Consider the following 17,672-nt stretch of genomic DNA (forward strand, 5'->3'; position numbering starts at 1 on the left):
GGAGGATCATTAGGTGAACACAAGCCTCGGAGCCAGGAGCGCCGGGTTCGAGCCCCAGCTTTACCAGAAACAGGTAGGTGCCAGGGGAAGTTGCTTCCCCTCCTCTGTAAGAGACCACGTATGTGAAAGCCCTTCATCGACCCAAGAGGGCCAGCTTTTGTCAGAAGAAAACAGATGGGCCCATGCATCCAGGAATGGGTGAGAAAGGAGCCCCCAGGCCCATCTAGATGGGGTCATGTGAAGCCCCAAGGGCTGGGGGCTGGGCAAGGCGGGGGGGAGGTGATGCTGGAGATGGTCAGGCCAAGGCAGCACTGGCCTCCAGCCCACGGGCCTATCTCTCAGGCCAGGCTGGACGGCAGAGAATAGGCCATTGTTTCTGTGCCTCAAATACTTTTCCTGTCCCCCTTACCCCTCCTCTCTCCACAACGCCCCCCCCCCCCCCCGTTGAGAACAAAGATCTCCTGGAGGACCCCTCCTCACTGCCCTTCCATCCAGGCTCCTGGACGCCTGGCCCAGCTCTGGAGAACCTGGCTCCATCACCCCTGGGACAACAGGGTCACCTGGCCCGGACCCTTCAGCAGTCCCTCCCCACCTCCTGCAGCTACGTGCACCTCAGACCCCCACTCCCGCCTCCATCCATCCATCTGACTGTCCTCGTCAGGGGTGGGGCTGGAGGAACTGACCCTACATCCTTCCTAGCCCCCGTCCAACTTCTTGTCCTGTTCTCCAAGAGAAAGGGAGCCTGGAGGGAGGCGGGGGAGGGGGGCCTCCCCCTTCCCCACCCCCATTTCCCTGCAGAGCAGTGAATAAGGAACCAGAGCTGAGTTGGCCTGGAAGGGTCCAGCTGAGAAAACTCTTCCACATGGCCAGCCCTTTTCCCAGAGCCTGGAATTCCAGAGGCGTTTCCGGCCCTGACAGCTGCCTGCCTCCAGTCAGGGAGCCATGCTCTCCCTCTGGGCCTCGAGGCCACGTCCTCCCAAATACCCTTGGGATTAACTCCCATCCTGACCCCATGGCTCCGAACAACCCACTCACACCCAGGCATCACCCCCAGAAACAGCTGGGCAGGACAGCCAGGGACTAATCTGCTATCACCTGGCCCTCAGGCCACCCGCCAGCCCCCGGCAGGGCCCCAATGTCCCTCATCACTCAGTGGTCACTCCAGCCGGCTCCCCGAGGGGCACACACTCGTGCCAGACACACACACTTACTGTACTCAGCCTGGCTCACATGCCTTCTGCTTTGCACAGCTTCACACGTCTGTAGCCCCATCCCACCTCCTCCAAGAAGCCTTCCTGGGAGCCCTGCCAAGTCTGTGCTCTGTCTGAGCCTTAACTGTCTAGCTTGCTGTCTGGTCTGTTAATGAGGAAACCCCAACCAGGATCCCAAAGCACCCCACTCCCAAGGGCAGCCGGTGCTGGAGGCAGAGCAGCGGCCCAGGCTAGCTCAGGCCACAGAGGGCCTGGCGTTCAAGGCCTCTCTCCCATCCTCCATAGTAGACCCTTCCTAGCTCATCCTCTACCCTCCTGAGCCCTGTTCTCTCCCCAGCTCACCTATGGGCAATGATTCCCCAAGCTCAAATACCACCTCCTCCAGGAAGACTCCCTGGACCTCCTCAGTCAGTCCTCTGGCTCCCTGGCCTCTTCTACCACTGTTTTGACCCTTCATCCTCACAAATATCTTGGCCTGTGTCTTCCCTACAAGACCAGAAGTCTCTGGAGAGTAGGAATAGCACTCCTTACTCACTGCTGCCTCCTCACAAGGTACCCCCACCAGGAGCCTGACCCACAGCAGGAACTTACTTGAAATGTGTTCAATGAAATCGTCTTTGGGGGAAAGGAAAATGGTAACAATAGGAATAATAGTAGCTATCCTTCTTGACAGGTCAGACAGTGAACGTTATGGCTCATCACAGACAACACAAATGAGGCCCAGGCAAGAAAGTGGCTCGTCCAAGGTCACTCTGCTAGTGAGAGGCAAAGCCGAGATCTGGACTCGGGTTTGTCCAACTTGCAAATACACACTGGGCCGTACAGGTGAGAGAATGGGGGAGAGCCCCCTTGGCCCCATTGCCAGTCTGCCCTAGCTGACGACCTAATCTGCCTCACAAACTTCCTCAAGAACCCAGTGCTGTCCCCTTTCCCTGCAACACCTAGGTGCATCTGAGCCCCTGCCAGGAGTCTGGCCCATGCGGACTCTCCCTGGAGTGGTCCCAGGAGGAGGGCACCTGCCCTTATGGTGGGGGCAGTCCAGTTCAGGGGACAAGGACCCCCTTCCGATGCTGGCTGTGACCATGCATTCCCCAAATTGCCAGGGGTACCGACATCACCATCTCCTGGGAGACCTCACAGGCCAACAGACACCAATATGGACGCTCTGAAGGAAGACCTCCAGGAGGAAGTGACATTTCAAAGCAGCTCAGAGACCCATGTTGGTCAGCAGAGGCCAGGTGTGAGTCGAGGTAAGAGCTTCACAGGATGGACAGGAAAAAGAATGAGTGAATGCATGGAAGGACAGGTGAGTGGGTAGATGGGTGTGGGTGGGGGCGGTGGACCAAGGGATGCTGCATGGGCAGGATATATAGGTGTATAAATGGATGGGGGTGATGCATGGGTGAGTAGTTGGACAGATGGGTGGAGGGATGGATGAATGAATGGACAGGGGTGTTGGCAGGGGGTCAACTGAGGAGTGGGTAAGTGGTTAGGTGATTGGATGAGTGTGGGGAGTAGATAAGCAGGTAGATAAATGGAAGGGTGGAGGGGGAGGTAGATGGATGGATAGGAATGTGAGTAGTGTGTAGGAGGATAGAATGGTAATTGCATCCATAGGTGGAGGGACCACCGGCCACTCAGGAGAGAGAGTACTGGGAAGACCAATCAATGGACCAAAAGCCCAGCCAGACTTTGGGATGGAAAGGGTACATGCAGGGCTCCCTCGGGAGAGCCTGGGATGAGGGCTGATAGATGTGGCCAAGCCAACTCACTCAGCTCAAGGCTCCCACTCCAAACCGCACTGGAGCCAGGTGGGCAGCCACGGGCATTCTTGAGTCCCCAAGGGGGAGGTGCCCCTCTCTAGCTGCGCCCTGCTCTAGCTCCACAGAGGACTCCCTGCCCAGAAACTGCCTCCTGCCCATAAGCCCTAAGCTTCAGCCCACCCAGTCTGCAGGGGTGAGTTGAGGGGGCAGCTGAGCTCTGTGATTAGGCCCAAGGGCCCCTGTTCCTCCAGGACAGAGGAGGAACTAGGGGCTCCTGAATTCTAGGCAGCCAGTCCCCGCTAGCAGCTCCCAATCCCTGGCTGGGAAGCATTTGTTCTGCATTCTACACGGTGATTACAGCTCCCCAGGGTTAACCCCTGCACTCCTGGACGCAGACAGCCCCTCCACAGGGAAAGGAAAGGGACCACAAGAAATGGGTGGAGGAAAAAAGCACAGGAAATGGGGACTGCCCATCCCTGCATCCTTCATAAGGGTGCCAAGACCCCTCCATTCCACCCATTTTCCAGAGGGAAAAACTGAGTTGGATCCTTAAATCAGGAGTGGAGCAAGGAACAGGAACACAGCCTACATGGAGAGAGGCTTTGAATGAAGGGAGAAGGCCGCTCTTAGCCTCATTTTACCTATCTGTAAAATGGGGCAGAGAATTCCTGACTCACAGACTGCCTCGCCAGGAGCTGGTGGAGACAAAGTGCCTGGCACACGGTAGGAAGGTTCTCTGCCCCCAGCGCAGAGCTGGAGAGCATGGGGGAAGTGTGTGGCAGGCCGTAACCACGCCCACTAAGACTGCTTTCTCGGCCATCTCTGGGGCTGGCAAGTAGCAAATATCCGCCCTGGAATTGTACCCATTTTATAGACAAGAAACTTGAGGATCAGAGAGGCCAAGTGCCTTGCCTCCAGTCACACAATGCCTGGGAAGCCCATGGGCCAAGTTTTGGGTTCAAGGCCTTTGACACGGCACTAAATTGCTTCCTTTGCCGGCTGTTCTGGTGATCCTCTGGCTAGAATGACAAGTAATTTATTGTCTAACTAGGTCACCTTTGAGAGTAAAAGGAAGTGCTATTAATAATTATGCTGAGGGGCGCCTGGCTGGCTCAGTCGGTGGGGCCTGCGACTCTTGATCTCAAGGTTCTAAGTTCAAGCCCCACGTTAGGTATAGAGATTGTTTAAAAATAAAATCTTAGGGGCGCCCGGGTGGCTCAGTTGGTCAAGTGTCCAACTCTTGATTTCGGCTCAGGTCATGGTCTCAGGGTCATGGGATCGTGCCCCGTGTCAGGCTCCGGGCTCGGCATGGAGTCTGCTTGAGATTCTCTCTCTCCCTCTGCCCCTCTCCCCACTCTCTCTCTTTGTCAAATAAATAAATAAATCTTTAAAAAAAATTTTAATAAAATCTTTAAAAAAAATAAAATAAAATAATTATGCTGGGCCCATCCTGGGCAAACAGGGAAGTATGGCCATCCTGCCGGAGCAGGAGGCTTTGGGCAAATCACTGCACGTCTCTGCAAAATGGACGTGATGACAGTACTGTCCCTATGGGGCTCTCATGAGGACTAAATGTGGCAGTGCCTCTAAGGCTGTAGGGCCTGGCATGCATTTGGTGCTCAATAAACGCTGGTTATCACTACTGCTATTAATGATAATAGCCACTAGTCCCTGCCTCCCTCACTGTCCTTCCAGTCCATTCTTGGCTCAGAGAAAGAGCTTGCAAATACACATCTGACTCACACTGCCTGCTGGCTCCCCATCCCTGCCCGGAGGCTGGATGCCCAAGGGTAAGCCCCCAAAACCTGGCCCAGTCCTCTCCCAGCCCTTTACTGTGCCCCTGCCCCCATCCCTGCCTCTCAGGGGCAGTCTCCCTTCTTCCTCACCCCTGCTCTCCAGCACCCCCAGGACAAAGCACCTCCGAGCCCGACCCTGAGGAAAGGGCTCTGACCGACGGGAGTCTCAGTCCTACTGCTGTGCCACTTGAGCAGGTGCCGGAATTCTTTGTGCCTCAGTTTCCCCATCTGTCTCTCTGTCCAGCTGGGGAAAAAACGCCCTCCCTTGGTGGCCAGCGTGAGGATTCAGGGAGCCCATGCAAGAGGCCTTGTCTCCTCCACCGGGCTGTAAACATGGCCCTCCTCCCGGGCCGATGATCTCCTCCAGCCACACCTGCCTCGGCCCTGTAGATCCTTAGCTCCAGATCTTTGCTTGTGCGGTCTCCCGCCAGGTGTGTGTGTGTGCGTGTGTGTGTGCGTGCACTTCCACGGTGTTGCCCCTGCCTATGTGTCCTTTACAACTTAGGTATCACCTTCTCTGGGAAAACTTGCTGGGCCCCTCCACTCCCCTGGAGGCTGTTAGGGGTCTCTCCCTGCTACCACAGCCCCCAGGACTTCCTGCCTGTCCCCAGGGAGCTCACAGGATCCGAGGAGGGCAAAAAAACATGAGGCAGGGATCAGAGTTCTATCTCCCCTCCCTGAGGATGACACAGGGTCCGGTGCAGGGTGGTTCCCTGCCCCTCCTGGGTGGGATTGGGGGGTGCTCAATAAAGCTTTCTAAACCCATCCATCTGACGTGTGGTCTGGTGTACCCTGTTCAGCAAGCCTCCTAGGTGCTGACAGAGCAGAGAACACCTAATAACCTAACATCCGATGCCTACTATTATCCCATTTTACAGATGGGAAACTGAGGCCCAGAAAGGATAAGCAGTGGCTAGGGCAGGAGAGGAAACCAGGCAGCTGGGTTCTAGGGCCCCCACCACACCACACACCACTCTACAAGCTGCCTGCTGTGGTCTGCGCCCCAGTTGGGCTCAATCAAGTCTGTGTCCCAGCACCCCCTGAGGCCTGCGCTGGATTGAAAGGAATCGGGGATTGAGAGAAAGGCAGTGGGCATCCCAACTTGTAGAACTCAGGGTCTATGCGGGTCTTTCTTTCTGGCATTCAAGGCCCCGGAGACCCGAAGGGAGCGCCTGGGGAGCCCAGGAGCCAGAGTTCTCAGGTCTGGGGCCCCAAGGCCCCGCGGGGAGCCGCTGGGGGAGGGGTGGCCGCCGCCGACCCGCGTCGCCCCGCCCGGGCACCCGCACGTTCCCCGGGTCCCCTCCTCCCTGCCGGGAGTCGGGGGCGGCGGGCTAGGGCCACGGCCCGGCACCCTCGCCGCCCCCCTCCAGCTCTCGCCGCCCCTCGGGGCGGCCCGACCGGTGCCCCGGAGGGGGCCCGGCCCCGCCCGCGGGCGGGAGGAGCGAGGCGCGGGGAGGGAGCGCGCCCACACCCCGCCCCCGCCCCCGGAGCCAGCCCGCGGAGCCCGCGGCCAGGGCGGCGCAGACCGGCCCAGCCACTCGCCCGGGCTGCGCGCCGCGACGCGCTGCCGCCGCCCCTGCCGCCGCGTCCGCCCCCCGGCCCCCGGCCCCCGGCCCCCCGGGGCTCGCCGAGCGAAGGTAACAGCGCCACCCGGGTGGGCGTGGACGCCGACGGGGGGGGACTGGCACCCTCCTAGGCGCCCGGGGGCTGGGGCGGGGGGCGGGGGAGGCCAGCCTGCCGAAGGCGCCCCCGGTGCCGACAAGGAAGGCCCAGCCGCCGGCCGCGGGAGCGGCGCGGGGGTCCCTCCAAGTTTGGGGGTTGTTTTGTACTGTCCCCGGCCAGCGGAGGGGCGCAGAGAGTTGGGGCGGGTGAGCGGTGAAGGGGGCTGCGGGAGGAGGGGGCGAGCAGAGGGCCGTCTACGCTCCTTCCTGCCCTGGGAAAGGAAGGGAAGGAACGGGGAGGGGGCGATGTGCCGGAATGTCGGGCCCCTTGGCGAGGCCGGCGCGGAGAGCGGGAAGTGGGGGGCGGGAGGGACCGCTGGGGAGATGGACCAGGCACCCTGCCCCCTCCTCAACCACCGCATTCCAGGCCGAGCGGCGGATGAGGTCATCCCGTCCGGTTCCCCTCGGGCCACGGCAGCCGGCTGTCCCCTTCCCCCGCGGAGCGACCCTCCCCATTCTAACCCCCTGCCTCCCAGAGGGAATGTTTTATGGCCCAAGTCTTTCGCGACTTCCAATCCCGACTGGCCTCGAGATTGTTCTGCCCTTGCCCCAACCAGGCAAGACCCGCGAAGCCTGAAGCCCATTTTTGAGACCGGGAAACTGAGGCCTAGAAAGGCGGAGGGCCCAGTCCGAGGCCGCCCCAAACGCGTTGTGGGGACTGGAACCCAGGACTGGGGGGGGGGGACACTTGGTCCGTGGCCACCCCCCTCCTCAAATGGAGGGCTTCGGCCCTAACTTGGAGTGGTGGACCAAGAACCGTCTCTCCCCATCTTTCCTCTTACTCCCCTATGGCCCCTGGTGCTCCCTCCTAACCCCTCAGAGTCCAGCAACAGGGCCCCCTCTGAGGCTGCAGACAACTTCTGGCCTTTTCTGGCCTCGGTTTGCCCGTCTCTCCACCTGTGGGGGGGGGGGGGCGCTTCAAGGGAAACGAGGGGCCCCAGGGAGTTGATCTTTCATTCTAGGGCCAGAACTGTCCTGACCCAGGCAGGGCCGCGCTGTCCAGAGGTACGGGTGGTGTTACCCAGCTGGACAGCGGCGGGGAGGGGGCTGTGTGCACGTGCCTGGCCTCCAGGGTGACAGGTGGTGTGCTGGCAGGCACGCGGGTGACTCTCAGGTGAGCGCCAGGGTGCAGCAGCCCAGCCTCGGCCCTCCCCAGTGTCGGACAGCCCCCCCCCCCTCCACCGCCCCGCGGTGCCTCCACAGCGGCCCCTGTCGGCCGCTTGGAAAGCATGGTCCCTGCCTGCCCCCTCAAGCCTTGTCCTTGCGGTCATTACCACCATTGAGTAACCTCTTCCCAAGTGCCCCAGCCTCACTATCCTCTGTAGGCTAAATACGAGGACCGCTAGGACCTGAGGCTGCTGGGTGACCACTCCTGCCCAGGTCAGGGGCACTGAATCCACACAGAGTCTCCCGCCTCCCAGGCCTGCCCTTCCCGAGCTCAGCAGCTGGGCATCGCCTCCTCCAACAACTCTCCCTGGGCCCCTGGGGTCCTACCCCTCCCCTGACATTTACTTGTGATGGTGACAGAATCCCAGGGAGGCTCCGGCCACGCCACGTTTTTTTTGCTCTGTGACTTGGGGCAAGTCAATCCCCTTTCCGCGCCTCATTTTGTTCACCTGTAAAATGGGTGTCGTGAGCGCTAACAGGTAGTAATCCCGGGCTGGTGAGGGGAGGTGGGCCTTGCACCAGGACACCTGGAGCCCCTCTTCCTCCAGGGCCAGGTGGGGCACACCTGATCGCCAGCAATAATACCCTGCAGTCAACAGCTGGGGCCAAATAGCTAAGGGGGCCCCCAGTGAGAGATGTTAGTGTTAGCATGTTGGATTTGAACCGGGGCTGCCCTGCTCCAGGACCTGCGGCTTTAATTACCTCACCTTCCACTCTTATAACTCCTCTGGGAAAGGACCAGCTTTCGATGCTGTTCTTGTTTTCCATGTGGGAAAATAGGTCCCCAGTAGCAATGCCCTGCCCTTCGCCCCACAACCTCTCTATTGGCAGGGTCTCTTTATTGCAGTGGGCAAGGTGGAAGGGTAAGGAGAGACCTTTCCGAGGTGCCCAGAGGCACCTGGTCTCACAAGTCAAAATGGCCATGGGGATTCGGTGGGGGCCAGAGTCCCTTTGCAGAGAGAAGAGTGGATACTTGGCGGTGGGGGCTGGGAGAGAGGTGGGTGTAGCCACAAGGCAGACACAGGGACCCCTCACATGACATCTCAGGGTGACCCCCCCTCCCCAGTTCCTTCCCCTGCTCACAGAGTCATCCCTCATCTCTGCAGAGCTAGGAAACCTGCCATGTACCTGCCAGGACCTTGGCCAAGTCCCTTCCTTCTGAACCTTGGCTCTCCCTGTAAAAATGGGCTAACCCCCAGCTTTGCGGGGCTGTTGGAGTCCGAAGACGTCATGTACTGGCTGGCCAATGGCAGAGTGCTCCGTAACTTCAGCAAACATTCCACGAGGACTCGGTGCCGGGGGTGCCAGGGAAAGGGATGATTCAGACACCGCCCCCCCCCCGGGGGAGGAGTTAGGGTTGGGGGAGGATCAGATGGTGGGAAGGGAAGAGAATGTAGTCAGAGAACAAAGCAAGCTTTGTTTTATTGCTTGCTTTGTTTTTATCTTGTTATTTAACCTATTTTGAATTTCAAATAACATTCAAAGGGCAGTATTGAGATTTTTCTGCTTGGAGGTGGCAGCGAAATTAAAAAAAAAAAAAAAAAAGGTTGAGGCACAGATCTAGGTGTTCTTGTTAAGGATTATTATCAACTTTTATCAGCTGAGGTCCCAGGCCCGTGGAGGTAGGTGACTTGCTCAAGGTCACACAGTGAAGCTTTTCCCCACCCACCTACCTACCCTCACTTGGAAGGTGGCAAGGGGTGATCCTTCGGCAGGAAGGTCATCGTAGCGATCTCCTGCGATTGAACCCCTGTTGATTTGGCACTTGCCACGTGCAGAGTTCAAGCTGGGTGGAAGGAGGGAGGAAGACAGGAACATCTAGACAGCGGCCCCACCTTCACAGTGTGTTGCCGATCTGGGGAAACAAGACTGGGCTCCAGGAGCCAGTCAAAGGCTATGTGAGTCAGAGGCTCTGAATTCAAGTCTCGACGAGCTCTCTTGATGGGTCCTTGAGCAAACTTGGACCCTCTCTGGGCCACAAGAGAACCAGAGGTCAGACCATAGGCTCATAGGCATTCTCCAGACTGCACTTTCTATGATAATAGAAAGGATGGGGTCAGACCAAGAGAAGCTTAGGGAAGGATGGGGCGGGGGAGGAGGCGGGGAGATCAGGAGGAGGTGGGCAAGGAATAGCTTTTGGCACCAACTGAGCTTTTTCCAAAACTTGTTCTCTGACGACAAGGCTCCTACCTCAATTTGAAAAACTATAGTAAAATTCTTTCCTGCGGGCCTTCTCAGAGCCTTGAATCTGCTCAGGCATGCAGTCGGCAGCTGGGAAAAGCCACTTTTGACCACAGGATCCTTCTTCCAGGAAGCACCTTGAGGCGGAGGGTTCTGAGGAACCTCTGTGCAGGCTGTTTACACAGCAGTTCCCAAAGCCTGTGGCAGGCACCTCCTCCCTCCTGGCCTCTCTGAGTGGAGGACAGTTGAACCCACAGAGAAGGGAGGTGATTTGCTCAACCTGGCAGCAGAGGAGAATGTAGCTTGGGGCTCAAGGACTCTGGGTTTGCAGGGCAGGGTGGGGTGGGGGGGCGCTCTCCCTCGCCATTTTGACTCAAGCAAGTCACTTCACTTCTTTGTGCCTCAACTTCTCTAAAATAGTGCCTCCCTCAGGGCTGTCATGTGGGTTACATGAATGACAGAGGTAATTTATCGGCACTTAGTAGGTGCTTCACAGACGGTCTGGGTATAAGGACCATCCGTGCTTCTTACTGCCCCCCATCGCCAGCGTACAGCTGGATGGATTATTCTGTGCCCCTCCCAGCAGTCCCTGCTCAGAGGCAACCATGATTCCGACTTTATCGCTCTTGTTTCCTTTGCCTGCTCTTAAATGTCGGGTGCCCAGAATTCTACAGCGTGTCCTCCTTGTGCACCTGCTCAGCATTTTGTCGGTGGCCCCCATCTCTGTCGGTGGGTGTAGTCACCTGTTCTCTCTAGCTGTGATTTGGACCCAGGATCCCCCGGGCCCACCATCATTTTCTTTCTTTTTTTCAGGTCTCTACCGCTGGGCAGAGAGGGGCTGTCCACACTCGAGGCACCACTCATACCTTCCCTGTTCTTGGACAGAACACCGACAGCTGCTTCCACGGGGCCAGGAGCCAGGCCCCAGGGAGAGACCAGCCATGGGCCTTCCACAGCCTCAGCATTTGGGGGCGACACCTTAGCGCAGAGGGGGCAGCCTCCATCCACCCCCTTCCACGGGGAAGGAGGGAGCTGAGAAGTGGACCCTGCGCCCAGGCCCCAGGGGGGCATGCACCAGCCGCTGTGAAGAGCCAGAGCTGATGCCGGGCCCCCAGGGGGCTGGAGGAGCCCCTGCCATGAGCCTGGGCAAGCTCTCGCCCGTGGGCTGGGTGTCCAGCTCGCAGAGCAAAAGGCGGCTGACGGCAGACATGATCAGCCCCCCGCTCGGGGACTTCCGCCACACCATGCACGTGGGCCGTGGTGGGGATGTCTTCGGCGACACCTCCTTCCTCAGCAACCATGGCGGCAGCTCTGGGAGCACTCACCGCTCACCCCGCAGCTTCCTGGCCAAGAAGCTACAGCAGGTGCGGAGGGTAGGGGCGCCGCCCCGGCGGCTGGCCTCCCCGCCCGCACCCTCCCCTGCTCCGCCCGCGGTCTCCCCGATCATCAAGAATGCCATCTCCCTGCCCCAGCTGAACCAGGCTGCCTACGACAGCCTCGTGGTGGGCAAATTCACCTTTGACCGCAGCCCTGCCAACTCCACGGACGGCCGCTCCAGTTACGGTGAGGGCCTGGGCTCGCTGCTTATTTTTTAGGTGCTGAGGTCCAGAGGGTTCGATGGGTCAGCCTAGCCTCCAAGTGAACACTTTTCCCCACATTAGTTTGGTCTCCCCATGGAGGTCAGGCCCAAACTCCAGACCGTGGGTGGGGTGGGGGTCAAGGGGTGCAAACCAGCTCACTCCCCAAAACACACTGAGGTTGAGAGGTGAGGAGCTGGGGTTTGAGTCCCACCTACCTCTAATTTGCCTCCCCGTGTCTGGGCCCCTGGCTGAGCCAGCCCGTTCCCACCCCCCCACCCCCGTCCCCTTCAACCGAAGCAGCCCCTTTACATCAGAAGGACAGAGTGGAGAGACTGGGAGTCTGGGCTCTGGATTAAAATCCTGCTTCTACCTGATTTCCAGCAAGCCGACTGCCCTCTGTCAGGTGAAGTCCCAGCCTGTATAATGGGGCATTAGGGTCACTGCTGAGACTCAGAGATGTGATACGTGTATCAGGCGTGGCCCAGAGTCACACGTAGTAGGTGCTCGGGACATAGGAGCTGTTGCTGTGTTGTTGTTATTTGAACAGAAGTTCCTGTGACTTGACCAGTTTGGAAAAAACACTCCCAGGGACGGGGGATGGAAACCAGAGGTCCCTCCTGCTGTGGTGGGGAGTGGCGGGTGCCTCGGTGGTTCCGCTGTGCCGCTCACCTGGGAACCGGGGCCCCTGCTGCCACCTGGTGGCCATTCCCTGCCCTGTGGCTGTGCCTCGCTGCCCGGGGCCTCCTCCCGTGCTCGGCTCCGGGAGGGCTGCTCAGAGCTCCCCTGGGGGCTGGTCCACAGTAAGCACACCTGGGCCTCGGGCATGGCAGTCCTGGAGCCAGAGGGTGGAAGAGGTCCTTTGCAGGGCATCTGCCTGTCCTCTGAGTCTGATTTCTGTGCAGTCAGACCCTGGCTGCTGGTTCCATCCCACGCGCTGTGGGTTTGCCTGCAACCCTTGGCCCCTGTCATGGAAGGGGACTAGCGACCATGACCATCAGTTGGGACTGAGAGTCAGGAGGTTTGAGCTCCAGGCTTGGCTCCACCTTCAGACTCTGTGACCCCGGGGCAAGCCTTTCCCCTTGTCCCAAATTGAGTCTTACTTTCTTCATCTGCAAAATGGGAATGAGGACTGTGTCCATTTTCCACTTCTAGGCTTGATAGGAAGATCCTGTGAGAGACTCCAGGGTTCACTATATTGGAAAGAGGGGAGAAACTGAGGCCAGATGCGAGAGTGACGTGCTAGAGGTCACAGAGCAAGCTGGCTCTCCTCTCCCCAATTCCTGGTTAGGGGCCCCAGCTATGACCCTGCTCCCCATTTTTCTTCCAGGCGTGGACTCTGGGTTCTGCACTATCTCCCGCCTGCCTCACCAGGAAAAGCCTCGTGACCGAGACCATGGTAGTACCTTCCCCTCTGAGTCCGGGCTTCGCCGCTCTGACTCCCTTCTGTCCTTCCGCCTGGACCTCGACCTTGGGCCATCACTCCTCAGTGAGCTGCTGGGGGTCATGAGCCTTTCAGAAGCCTCTGCCGCTGAGACCCCAGCCCCTGCCACAAGCCCCCCAGCCCCTGCCTCAAGACCCCCGGCCCTTGCCACAAGCCCCCCAGCCCGTGCTGCAAGCCCCCCGGCCCCTGCCTCAAGCCCCCAACCCCGTGGACACTACCCCAATGGGGTAACCGCTGAGTTGGGCCCAGTGGCTGAGGTGAGGGCCAGCCCAGTGGAAGAGTATCCCCGTGCACCTGCTGACGTGGCCCCTGGCAGGCACCGGGGAGCAGGCTGGGGGGACGACCAGGGCAGCCGCCACTACACTGGGATAGATGCCTGGAGCCAGGAGCTGGGGGGGGTGCTGCCCCAGGCTCGGGCTTCTTGGGAGAGCCTGGATGAAGAGTGGGGTGCACCCCAGGCAGGCAGCAGGGCCCCTGTGCCCAGCACAGTGCAAGCAAACACCTTCGAGTTTGCTGATGCTGAGGAGGACGATGAAGTCAAAGTGTGAGTGGCCGGCCACGGGCTCAGGACCCTGCCGGGGCTCAGGGCACCGCCCAGGAACAGCCCAGATGCAGAGCCAGCACCTGATAACCAGGTCCTGCCCATGATCGAGGGGAGAACGCAGTTGCCCCCCAGCCCCTCCACACCTCTGCAGGACAGACATGGGAGGGAGGCCAGAGGAGACCAGGCTTGTTCTCGGTCCTGCTGGGCTGCCTTGCCCAGCCCCCCTGCCACTCTGGACCCACGGCCATTCCTTAGGCCCACCCCCAACCCTGTGCCACCCCCCCTGGTTGGAGGGCCCAGGCTCACAGTGCAGCTTTTGTGCTGGAAAAACTGTCCTTGCTGGGGGGGGGGGGGGTGCGTGGGGTGCATACCACACAGGGCCTTTGTCTCCTCTCCCAAAGGGACCGCCTGCCCCAGCCCTCCTAGAGCTGCCCCCAGCAGGGTCCCTGCTGCATCCCTGAGAGCCCCAGCCCTTGCTAAGGCTGCTTCCCCAACATTCCAACCCTAACCCCTGACTTATCCCAGAAGTCTCAGAAAAAAGTCAGGTGTGACCTCACAGGGGAGGAATCCCACCTTCCTGTGCACCCCAGACCTGCTTCTGGGTCCTGATTAAAAAAGGCTTTTTGATAAAAGGTGTCCTGCAAGATGCTTGGGGACCTGGGAGAACAGGGTCAACTCCACCTGCTTAAACAGCCTCCCATCATGTTCGGAAAACCAAAGAATCGTGCCCCCGCCCCCCCAACCCACACCCCCAGGGCCCCCAGTGAGGGGAGGGGCCGAGGCAGGGGGTAATGAGTAACCAGGCTGGAATGAATGTTCCAGCGATAAAGAGGCCCAGGTGGGAGCCTTATCTACAGTTCCTGGAACAGCCCCTGGCCCAGGTGCCTGCCCCGTGATCCCACAGGGCAGCCGCGGGTGCTTGGGCGTGTTTGGGAGCACGTCCCAACCCCCACCTCGAAGCCCTGTGATCTCGTGCCTCAGTTTCCTTCTCTGTATCATGAGGATGCTGGGGGCATGACAATGTATGGAAAACACCGGCCACAGAAAGACTGGATAAAGGCGGGTTCTTTTTGTTTGTTCTTCGCTTTAGTGGAGGAGAGTAGGGTCCCAGGGGCAGGAACTGCTGCGCGGCTGCTGGTCCTGTGTGACTGGGTAGAGAGGCTCCGGAGAGGGCATCTGTACCCGGGGTCTTCACTCCGGTGAGGTGCTGTCCACTTAGTCAATCTTGAAGGAGGAGACATTCAAGCCACCCTGCACACTCAGGTAGCTCAGGTGGCGGTGGCCCAGCCTGATGGGAAAGGTCAGCTGGTGCCCATCTGGCAGCTTCACTTCGAATCCGTCATTCCCGAAGGTCACGGTGATCTGTGGTGGGAGGGAAGGTGTCAAGGAGGCAGGAGGCCCCGGAAGTGGGCCAGGGCAGCTCGCGGAGGCTCAAAGAGTGCCAACACGTGTCTAGGCCGGTGGGCCCTACCCTCGGGGCTCTCCCGTGGACGTGCTCCTCAGGCGCCTTTCCCCTTTGACCTCACCTTGACCTCTGACCCTGGGCTGAAGCACATGTGACCTTCCCGCTGCTCCTGCCCCCAGTTGCCATCCCGTGTGTTGCAGATGATGGCGGAATCACGGAAGCGTGGGTTGAAATGCAGGTTCAGCTTCTCTGACCCCTGGCCCAGATTAATCACAAATCTGCAGGGAAAGGGGTAGCAAGTCAGGATTGGGGGCCAGCCCTGGGTAAAAGTACTTGGGTTGACCCCAAGCTGAAAGAATCATGAAAGAAAGGTGTTAATTGAGGCTTGTGCCTTAAAACAAGGGAGGTGACAACCTGGTCAGACCTAGCACGGGAGTACCACGTTCCATTTGGCACCTTGACTAAGGCTCTCGACAGGAGGGTCACTGAGAGTGACAGTCTCAGGAATCGGGGTACCTGTCCTGGGGGAGAGAATTGCTGTCCTTAGATATTTGGAGGCCTATTGAGTTTGGCCATAAACAGTTAAGCTAAGGTGGTGAGCTCCCTGTCATTACAGGTATTCCATCAGGGGTTGTGTGACTTCTTGACAGGATCACTACAGCCTGGGTTAGACCGTCAAGGCCCCTGAGAGTGGGACACTCCGAGTCATGAATAGAGTGCCTTCAGTGGGAGGTCTCAGACCAGAGGGATCACAAATGTCTGTAAACTTGAACCCAAGTAAGAGAAAGGAGTGACTCTGCTCTTGGCTCCTACCCCCTACATCAGCCCGCCCTCGCCAACCAAAGATTCATGGAGATCGGCCCCAAGAAATTCTATACCCGATCAGCACACAGGTAAAGCCGCGGCTGGTTCTAACGGAGAGGAAGCAAGTGAGACCCCTTGTCGCCCCCTGGTGGCTGTCTCTGGGGTAATGTATATGAAAGGCTGGCCTCTGCCCATTCAGCCGGGTTAAGAGAGTGATGGTGGGGGGGTGTGGGCTTTCAGTAGAGACCCCTGACCCACAGGGGGCTGGGCAGAGCTCCAGGGGCTACTCCACCTGCCCCCTCAATGTCTTTGGGGGCCACGGAGCTGAGCATATAGCATGAGCTGTGAAATTCTGAGGGTCCCAAACACCCTCAGCCATGAAGGCAGGCCCCTCACAGGAGGGGAGCCAGCAGGGGCGTGGGAGGGTGTGGGAACGAGCAAGGATGTAAATAAGGCCCGTTTGGACTGGGGTCGCTCTCCTCTGTGTCCATCTCACAGGGCTGCCCTGCCTGCCCCCGCCTTCCAGGCCTGTTCCAGGCCTGTGGACAGCTCCCCTGCCCTCTTCTGTCCCACCCCACCCCCCACCCCCCGCCTCTCCCCTTGCTCACCCATCAGCATCACTGGCAATCTTGCCCTTGATCTTCAGGGTGCTCCCCAACTTCATGTCCATGTTCGTCATCTCAAATTTTCCCTGTGCCAACGGAGAAGCATTCCATAAAAAGCCCATCACACGCATGCCCAGAGCCCTTCTGCTGGTGGGTCCCACTCACACGCCACAGGTCGCACTCCCCCTCTGCACACTCGAGGGCACTGAGCTGGGAAAGGTTCCCCCATCATTAATATAAGAGATTTGGACTGGGTGGTCTCTGGTGAAGGAGGAAAGAGCGGGCAGAGATGGGATGAGTGGAGAAGCAGAAAGTAGGTTGGGAAGGTCTCTGGGCCACAGAGCTCCCCTGAGAGGGGAGGGAGGGGACAGCATCATCCCCGCCACACTTGACCCCACCCGTGGCATTCACATCCTGCATCCTATCTGTACCAGCTTGAACGGTGTCTCCCAAAAAGTTATGGCCACCTGACACCCGTGGACATGACCTATCTGGAGATAGGGTCTTTGCAGATGTAATCAAGATTTGTTTAGGGTAGATCTTAAATCCAATACGCCTGGCATCCTTATAAGCAAAGGGAAAAGTGGACCCAGAGACACACACACAGGGGTGAAGCCTCTGTGAGGACAGAGGCAGAGAGGGGAGAGGTGCAACCACAACCAAGGACCGCCACGAACTGCAACCACCGGAAACTGGAAGAGACAAGAAAGGATCTTCCCCTGGAGCCTTCAGAGGAAGCGTGGCCCTGCCGACCCCTTGATTTCAGACTTCTAGCCTCTAAAACTCTGAGACAATAAATGTGTTACAGCGGCCACGGGGAACTAAGACACCTTCTGATCCTCAGATGCCCTCTGTGATCCAGTTGCCCAAATGCGGGAGACAGAGGCTCAGAGAGGGGCAGTGACTTGTCTGAAGCCACACAGCTATGACAGAGAATCAGGGACGGCAAAGAGGATCCACCCAAACTCCTGCGTTTTACAGATTGTGACTTTGGGCAACCTCCTCCCCGAGCCTCAGTTTCTTCGTCTTCATAAAGCTCAGTAGAGGGGCGCCTGGGTGGCTCAGTCAGTTAAGCGTCTGCCTTCGGCTCAAGTCATGATCCCGGGGTCCCGAGTTTGAGCCCCAGCTCAGCAGGGAGTTTGTTTCTCCCATTGCCCCTCCCCCTTTCCTTGCGCATGCTCTCTCTCTCAAATAAATAAAATCTTTTTTAAAAAGCCCAGTAGGGGGCGCCTGGGTGGCTCAGTTGGTTAAGCGACTGCCTTCGGCTCAGGTCATGATCCTGGAGTCCCAGGATCGAGTCCCGCATCGGGCTCCTTGCTCAGCAGGGAGTCTGCTTCTCCCTCTGACCTTCCCCCCTCTTGTGCTCTCTCTCATTCTCTCTCTCAAATAAATAAATAAATAAAATCTTTAAAAAAATAAAACCCAGTAGGTGTTGGCAATTATTATTATTCCTA

The 17,672-nt window shown here is 58.7% G+C and overlaps 2 protein-coding genes across 2 annotated transcripts; one reads left to right on the forward strand and one right to left on the reverse strand.

Moving 5' to 3' along the window:
- Positions 1–6,365: 6,365 nt before the first annotated feature.
- Positions 6,366–14,593, forward strand: CDC42EP1 (CDC42 effector protein 1). The gene is made up of 3 exons (XM_032416731.1): positions 6,366–6,407; positions 10,653–11,402; positions 12,747–14,593. The coding sequence occupies exons 2-3, from the start codon at positions 10,940–10,942 to the stop codon at positions 13,406–13,408; spliced, it is 1,125 nt and encodes a 374-aa protein (XP_032272622.1). The 5' UTR covers positions 6,366–6,407; positions 10,653–10,939; the 3' UTR covers positions 13,409–14,593.
- A 7-nt stretch (positions 14,594–14,600) lies between these two features.
- On the reverse strand, positions 14,601–17,273 carry LGALS2 (galectin 2). Its single transcript, XM_032416732.1, has 3 exons — positions 16,222–17,273; positions 14,931–15,087; positions 14,601–14,766 (listed from the first exon to the last, which is right to left on the reverse strand). The coding sequence occupies exons 1-3, from the start codon at positions 16,347–16,349 to the stop codon at positions 14,620–14,622; spliced, it is 432 nt and encodes a 143-aa protein (XP_032272623.1). The 5' UTR covers positions 16,350–17,273; the 3' UTR covers positions 14,601–14,619.
- Positions 17,274–17,672: the final 399 nt, after the last annotated feature.

Source organism: Phoca vitulina, unplaced genomic scaffold, assembly GCF_004348235.1.
Source record: "Phoca vitulina isolate PV1807 unplaced genomic scaffold, GSC_HSeal_1.0 scaffold19, whole genome shotgun sequence".
NCBI classification, from domain to species: domain Eukaryota; kingdom Metazoa; phylum Chordata; class Mammalia; order Carnivora; family Phocidae; genus Phoca; species Phoca vitulina.

Excerpts from the sequence above, each read along its gene's own strand:
- LGALS2 (XM_032416732.1), bottom strand. The coding sequence starts at position 16,349 with ATGCGTGTGATGGGCTTTTTATGGAATGCTTCTCCGTTGGCACAGGGA. Across the intron at positions 15,088-16,221 it reads ATTGCCAGTGATGCTGATGG|ATTTGTGATTAATCTGGGCC; the intron begins GTGAGCAAGGGG and ends CTTTCCCTGCAG. Across the intron at positions 14,767-14,930 it reads GCCCAGGGTCAGAGGTCAAG|ATCACCGTGACCTTCGGGAA; the intron begins GTGAGGTCAAAG and ends CTCCCACCACAG.
- CDC42EP1 (XM_032416731.1), top strand. The coding sequence starts at position 10,940 with ATGCCGGGCCCCCAGGGGGCTGGAGGAGCCCCTGCCATGAGCCTGGGC. Across the intron at positions 11,403-12,746 it reads GGACGGCCGCTCCAGTTACG|GCGTGGACTCTGGGTTCTGC; the intron begins GTGAGGGCCTGG and ends TTTTTCTTCCAG.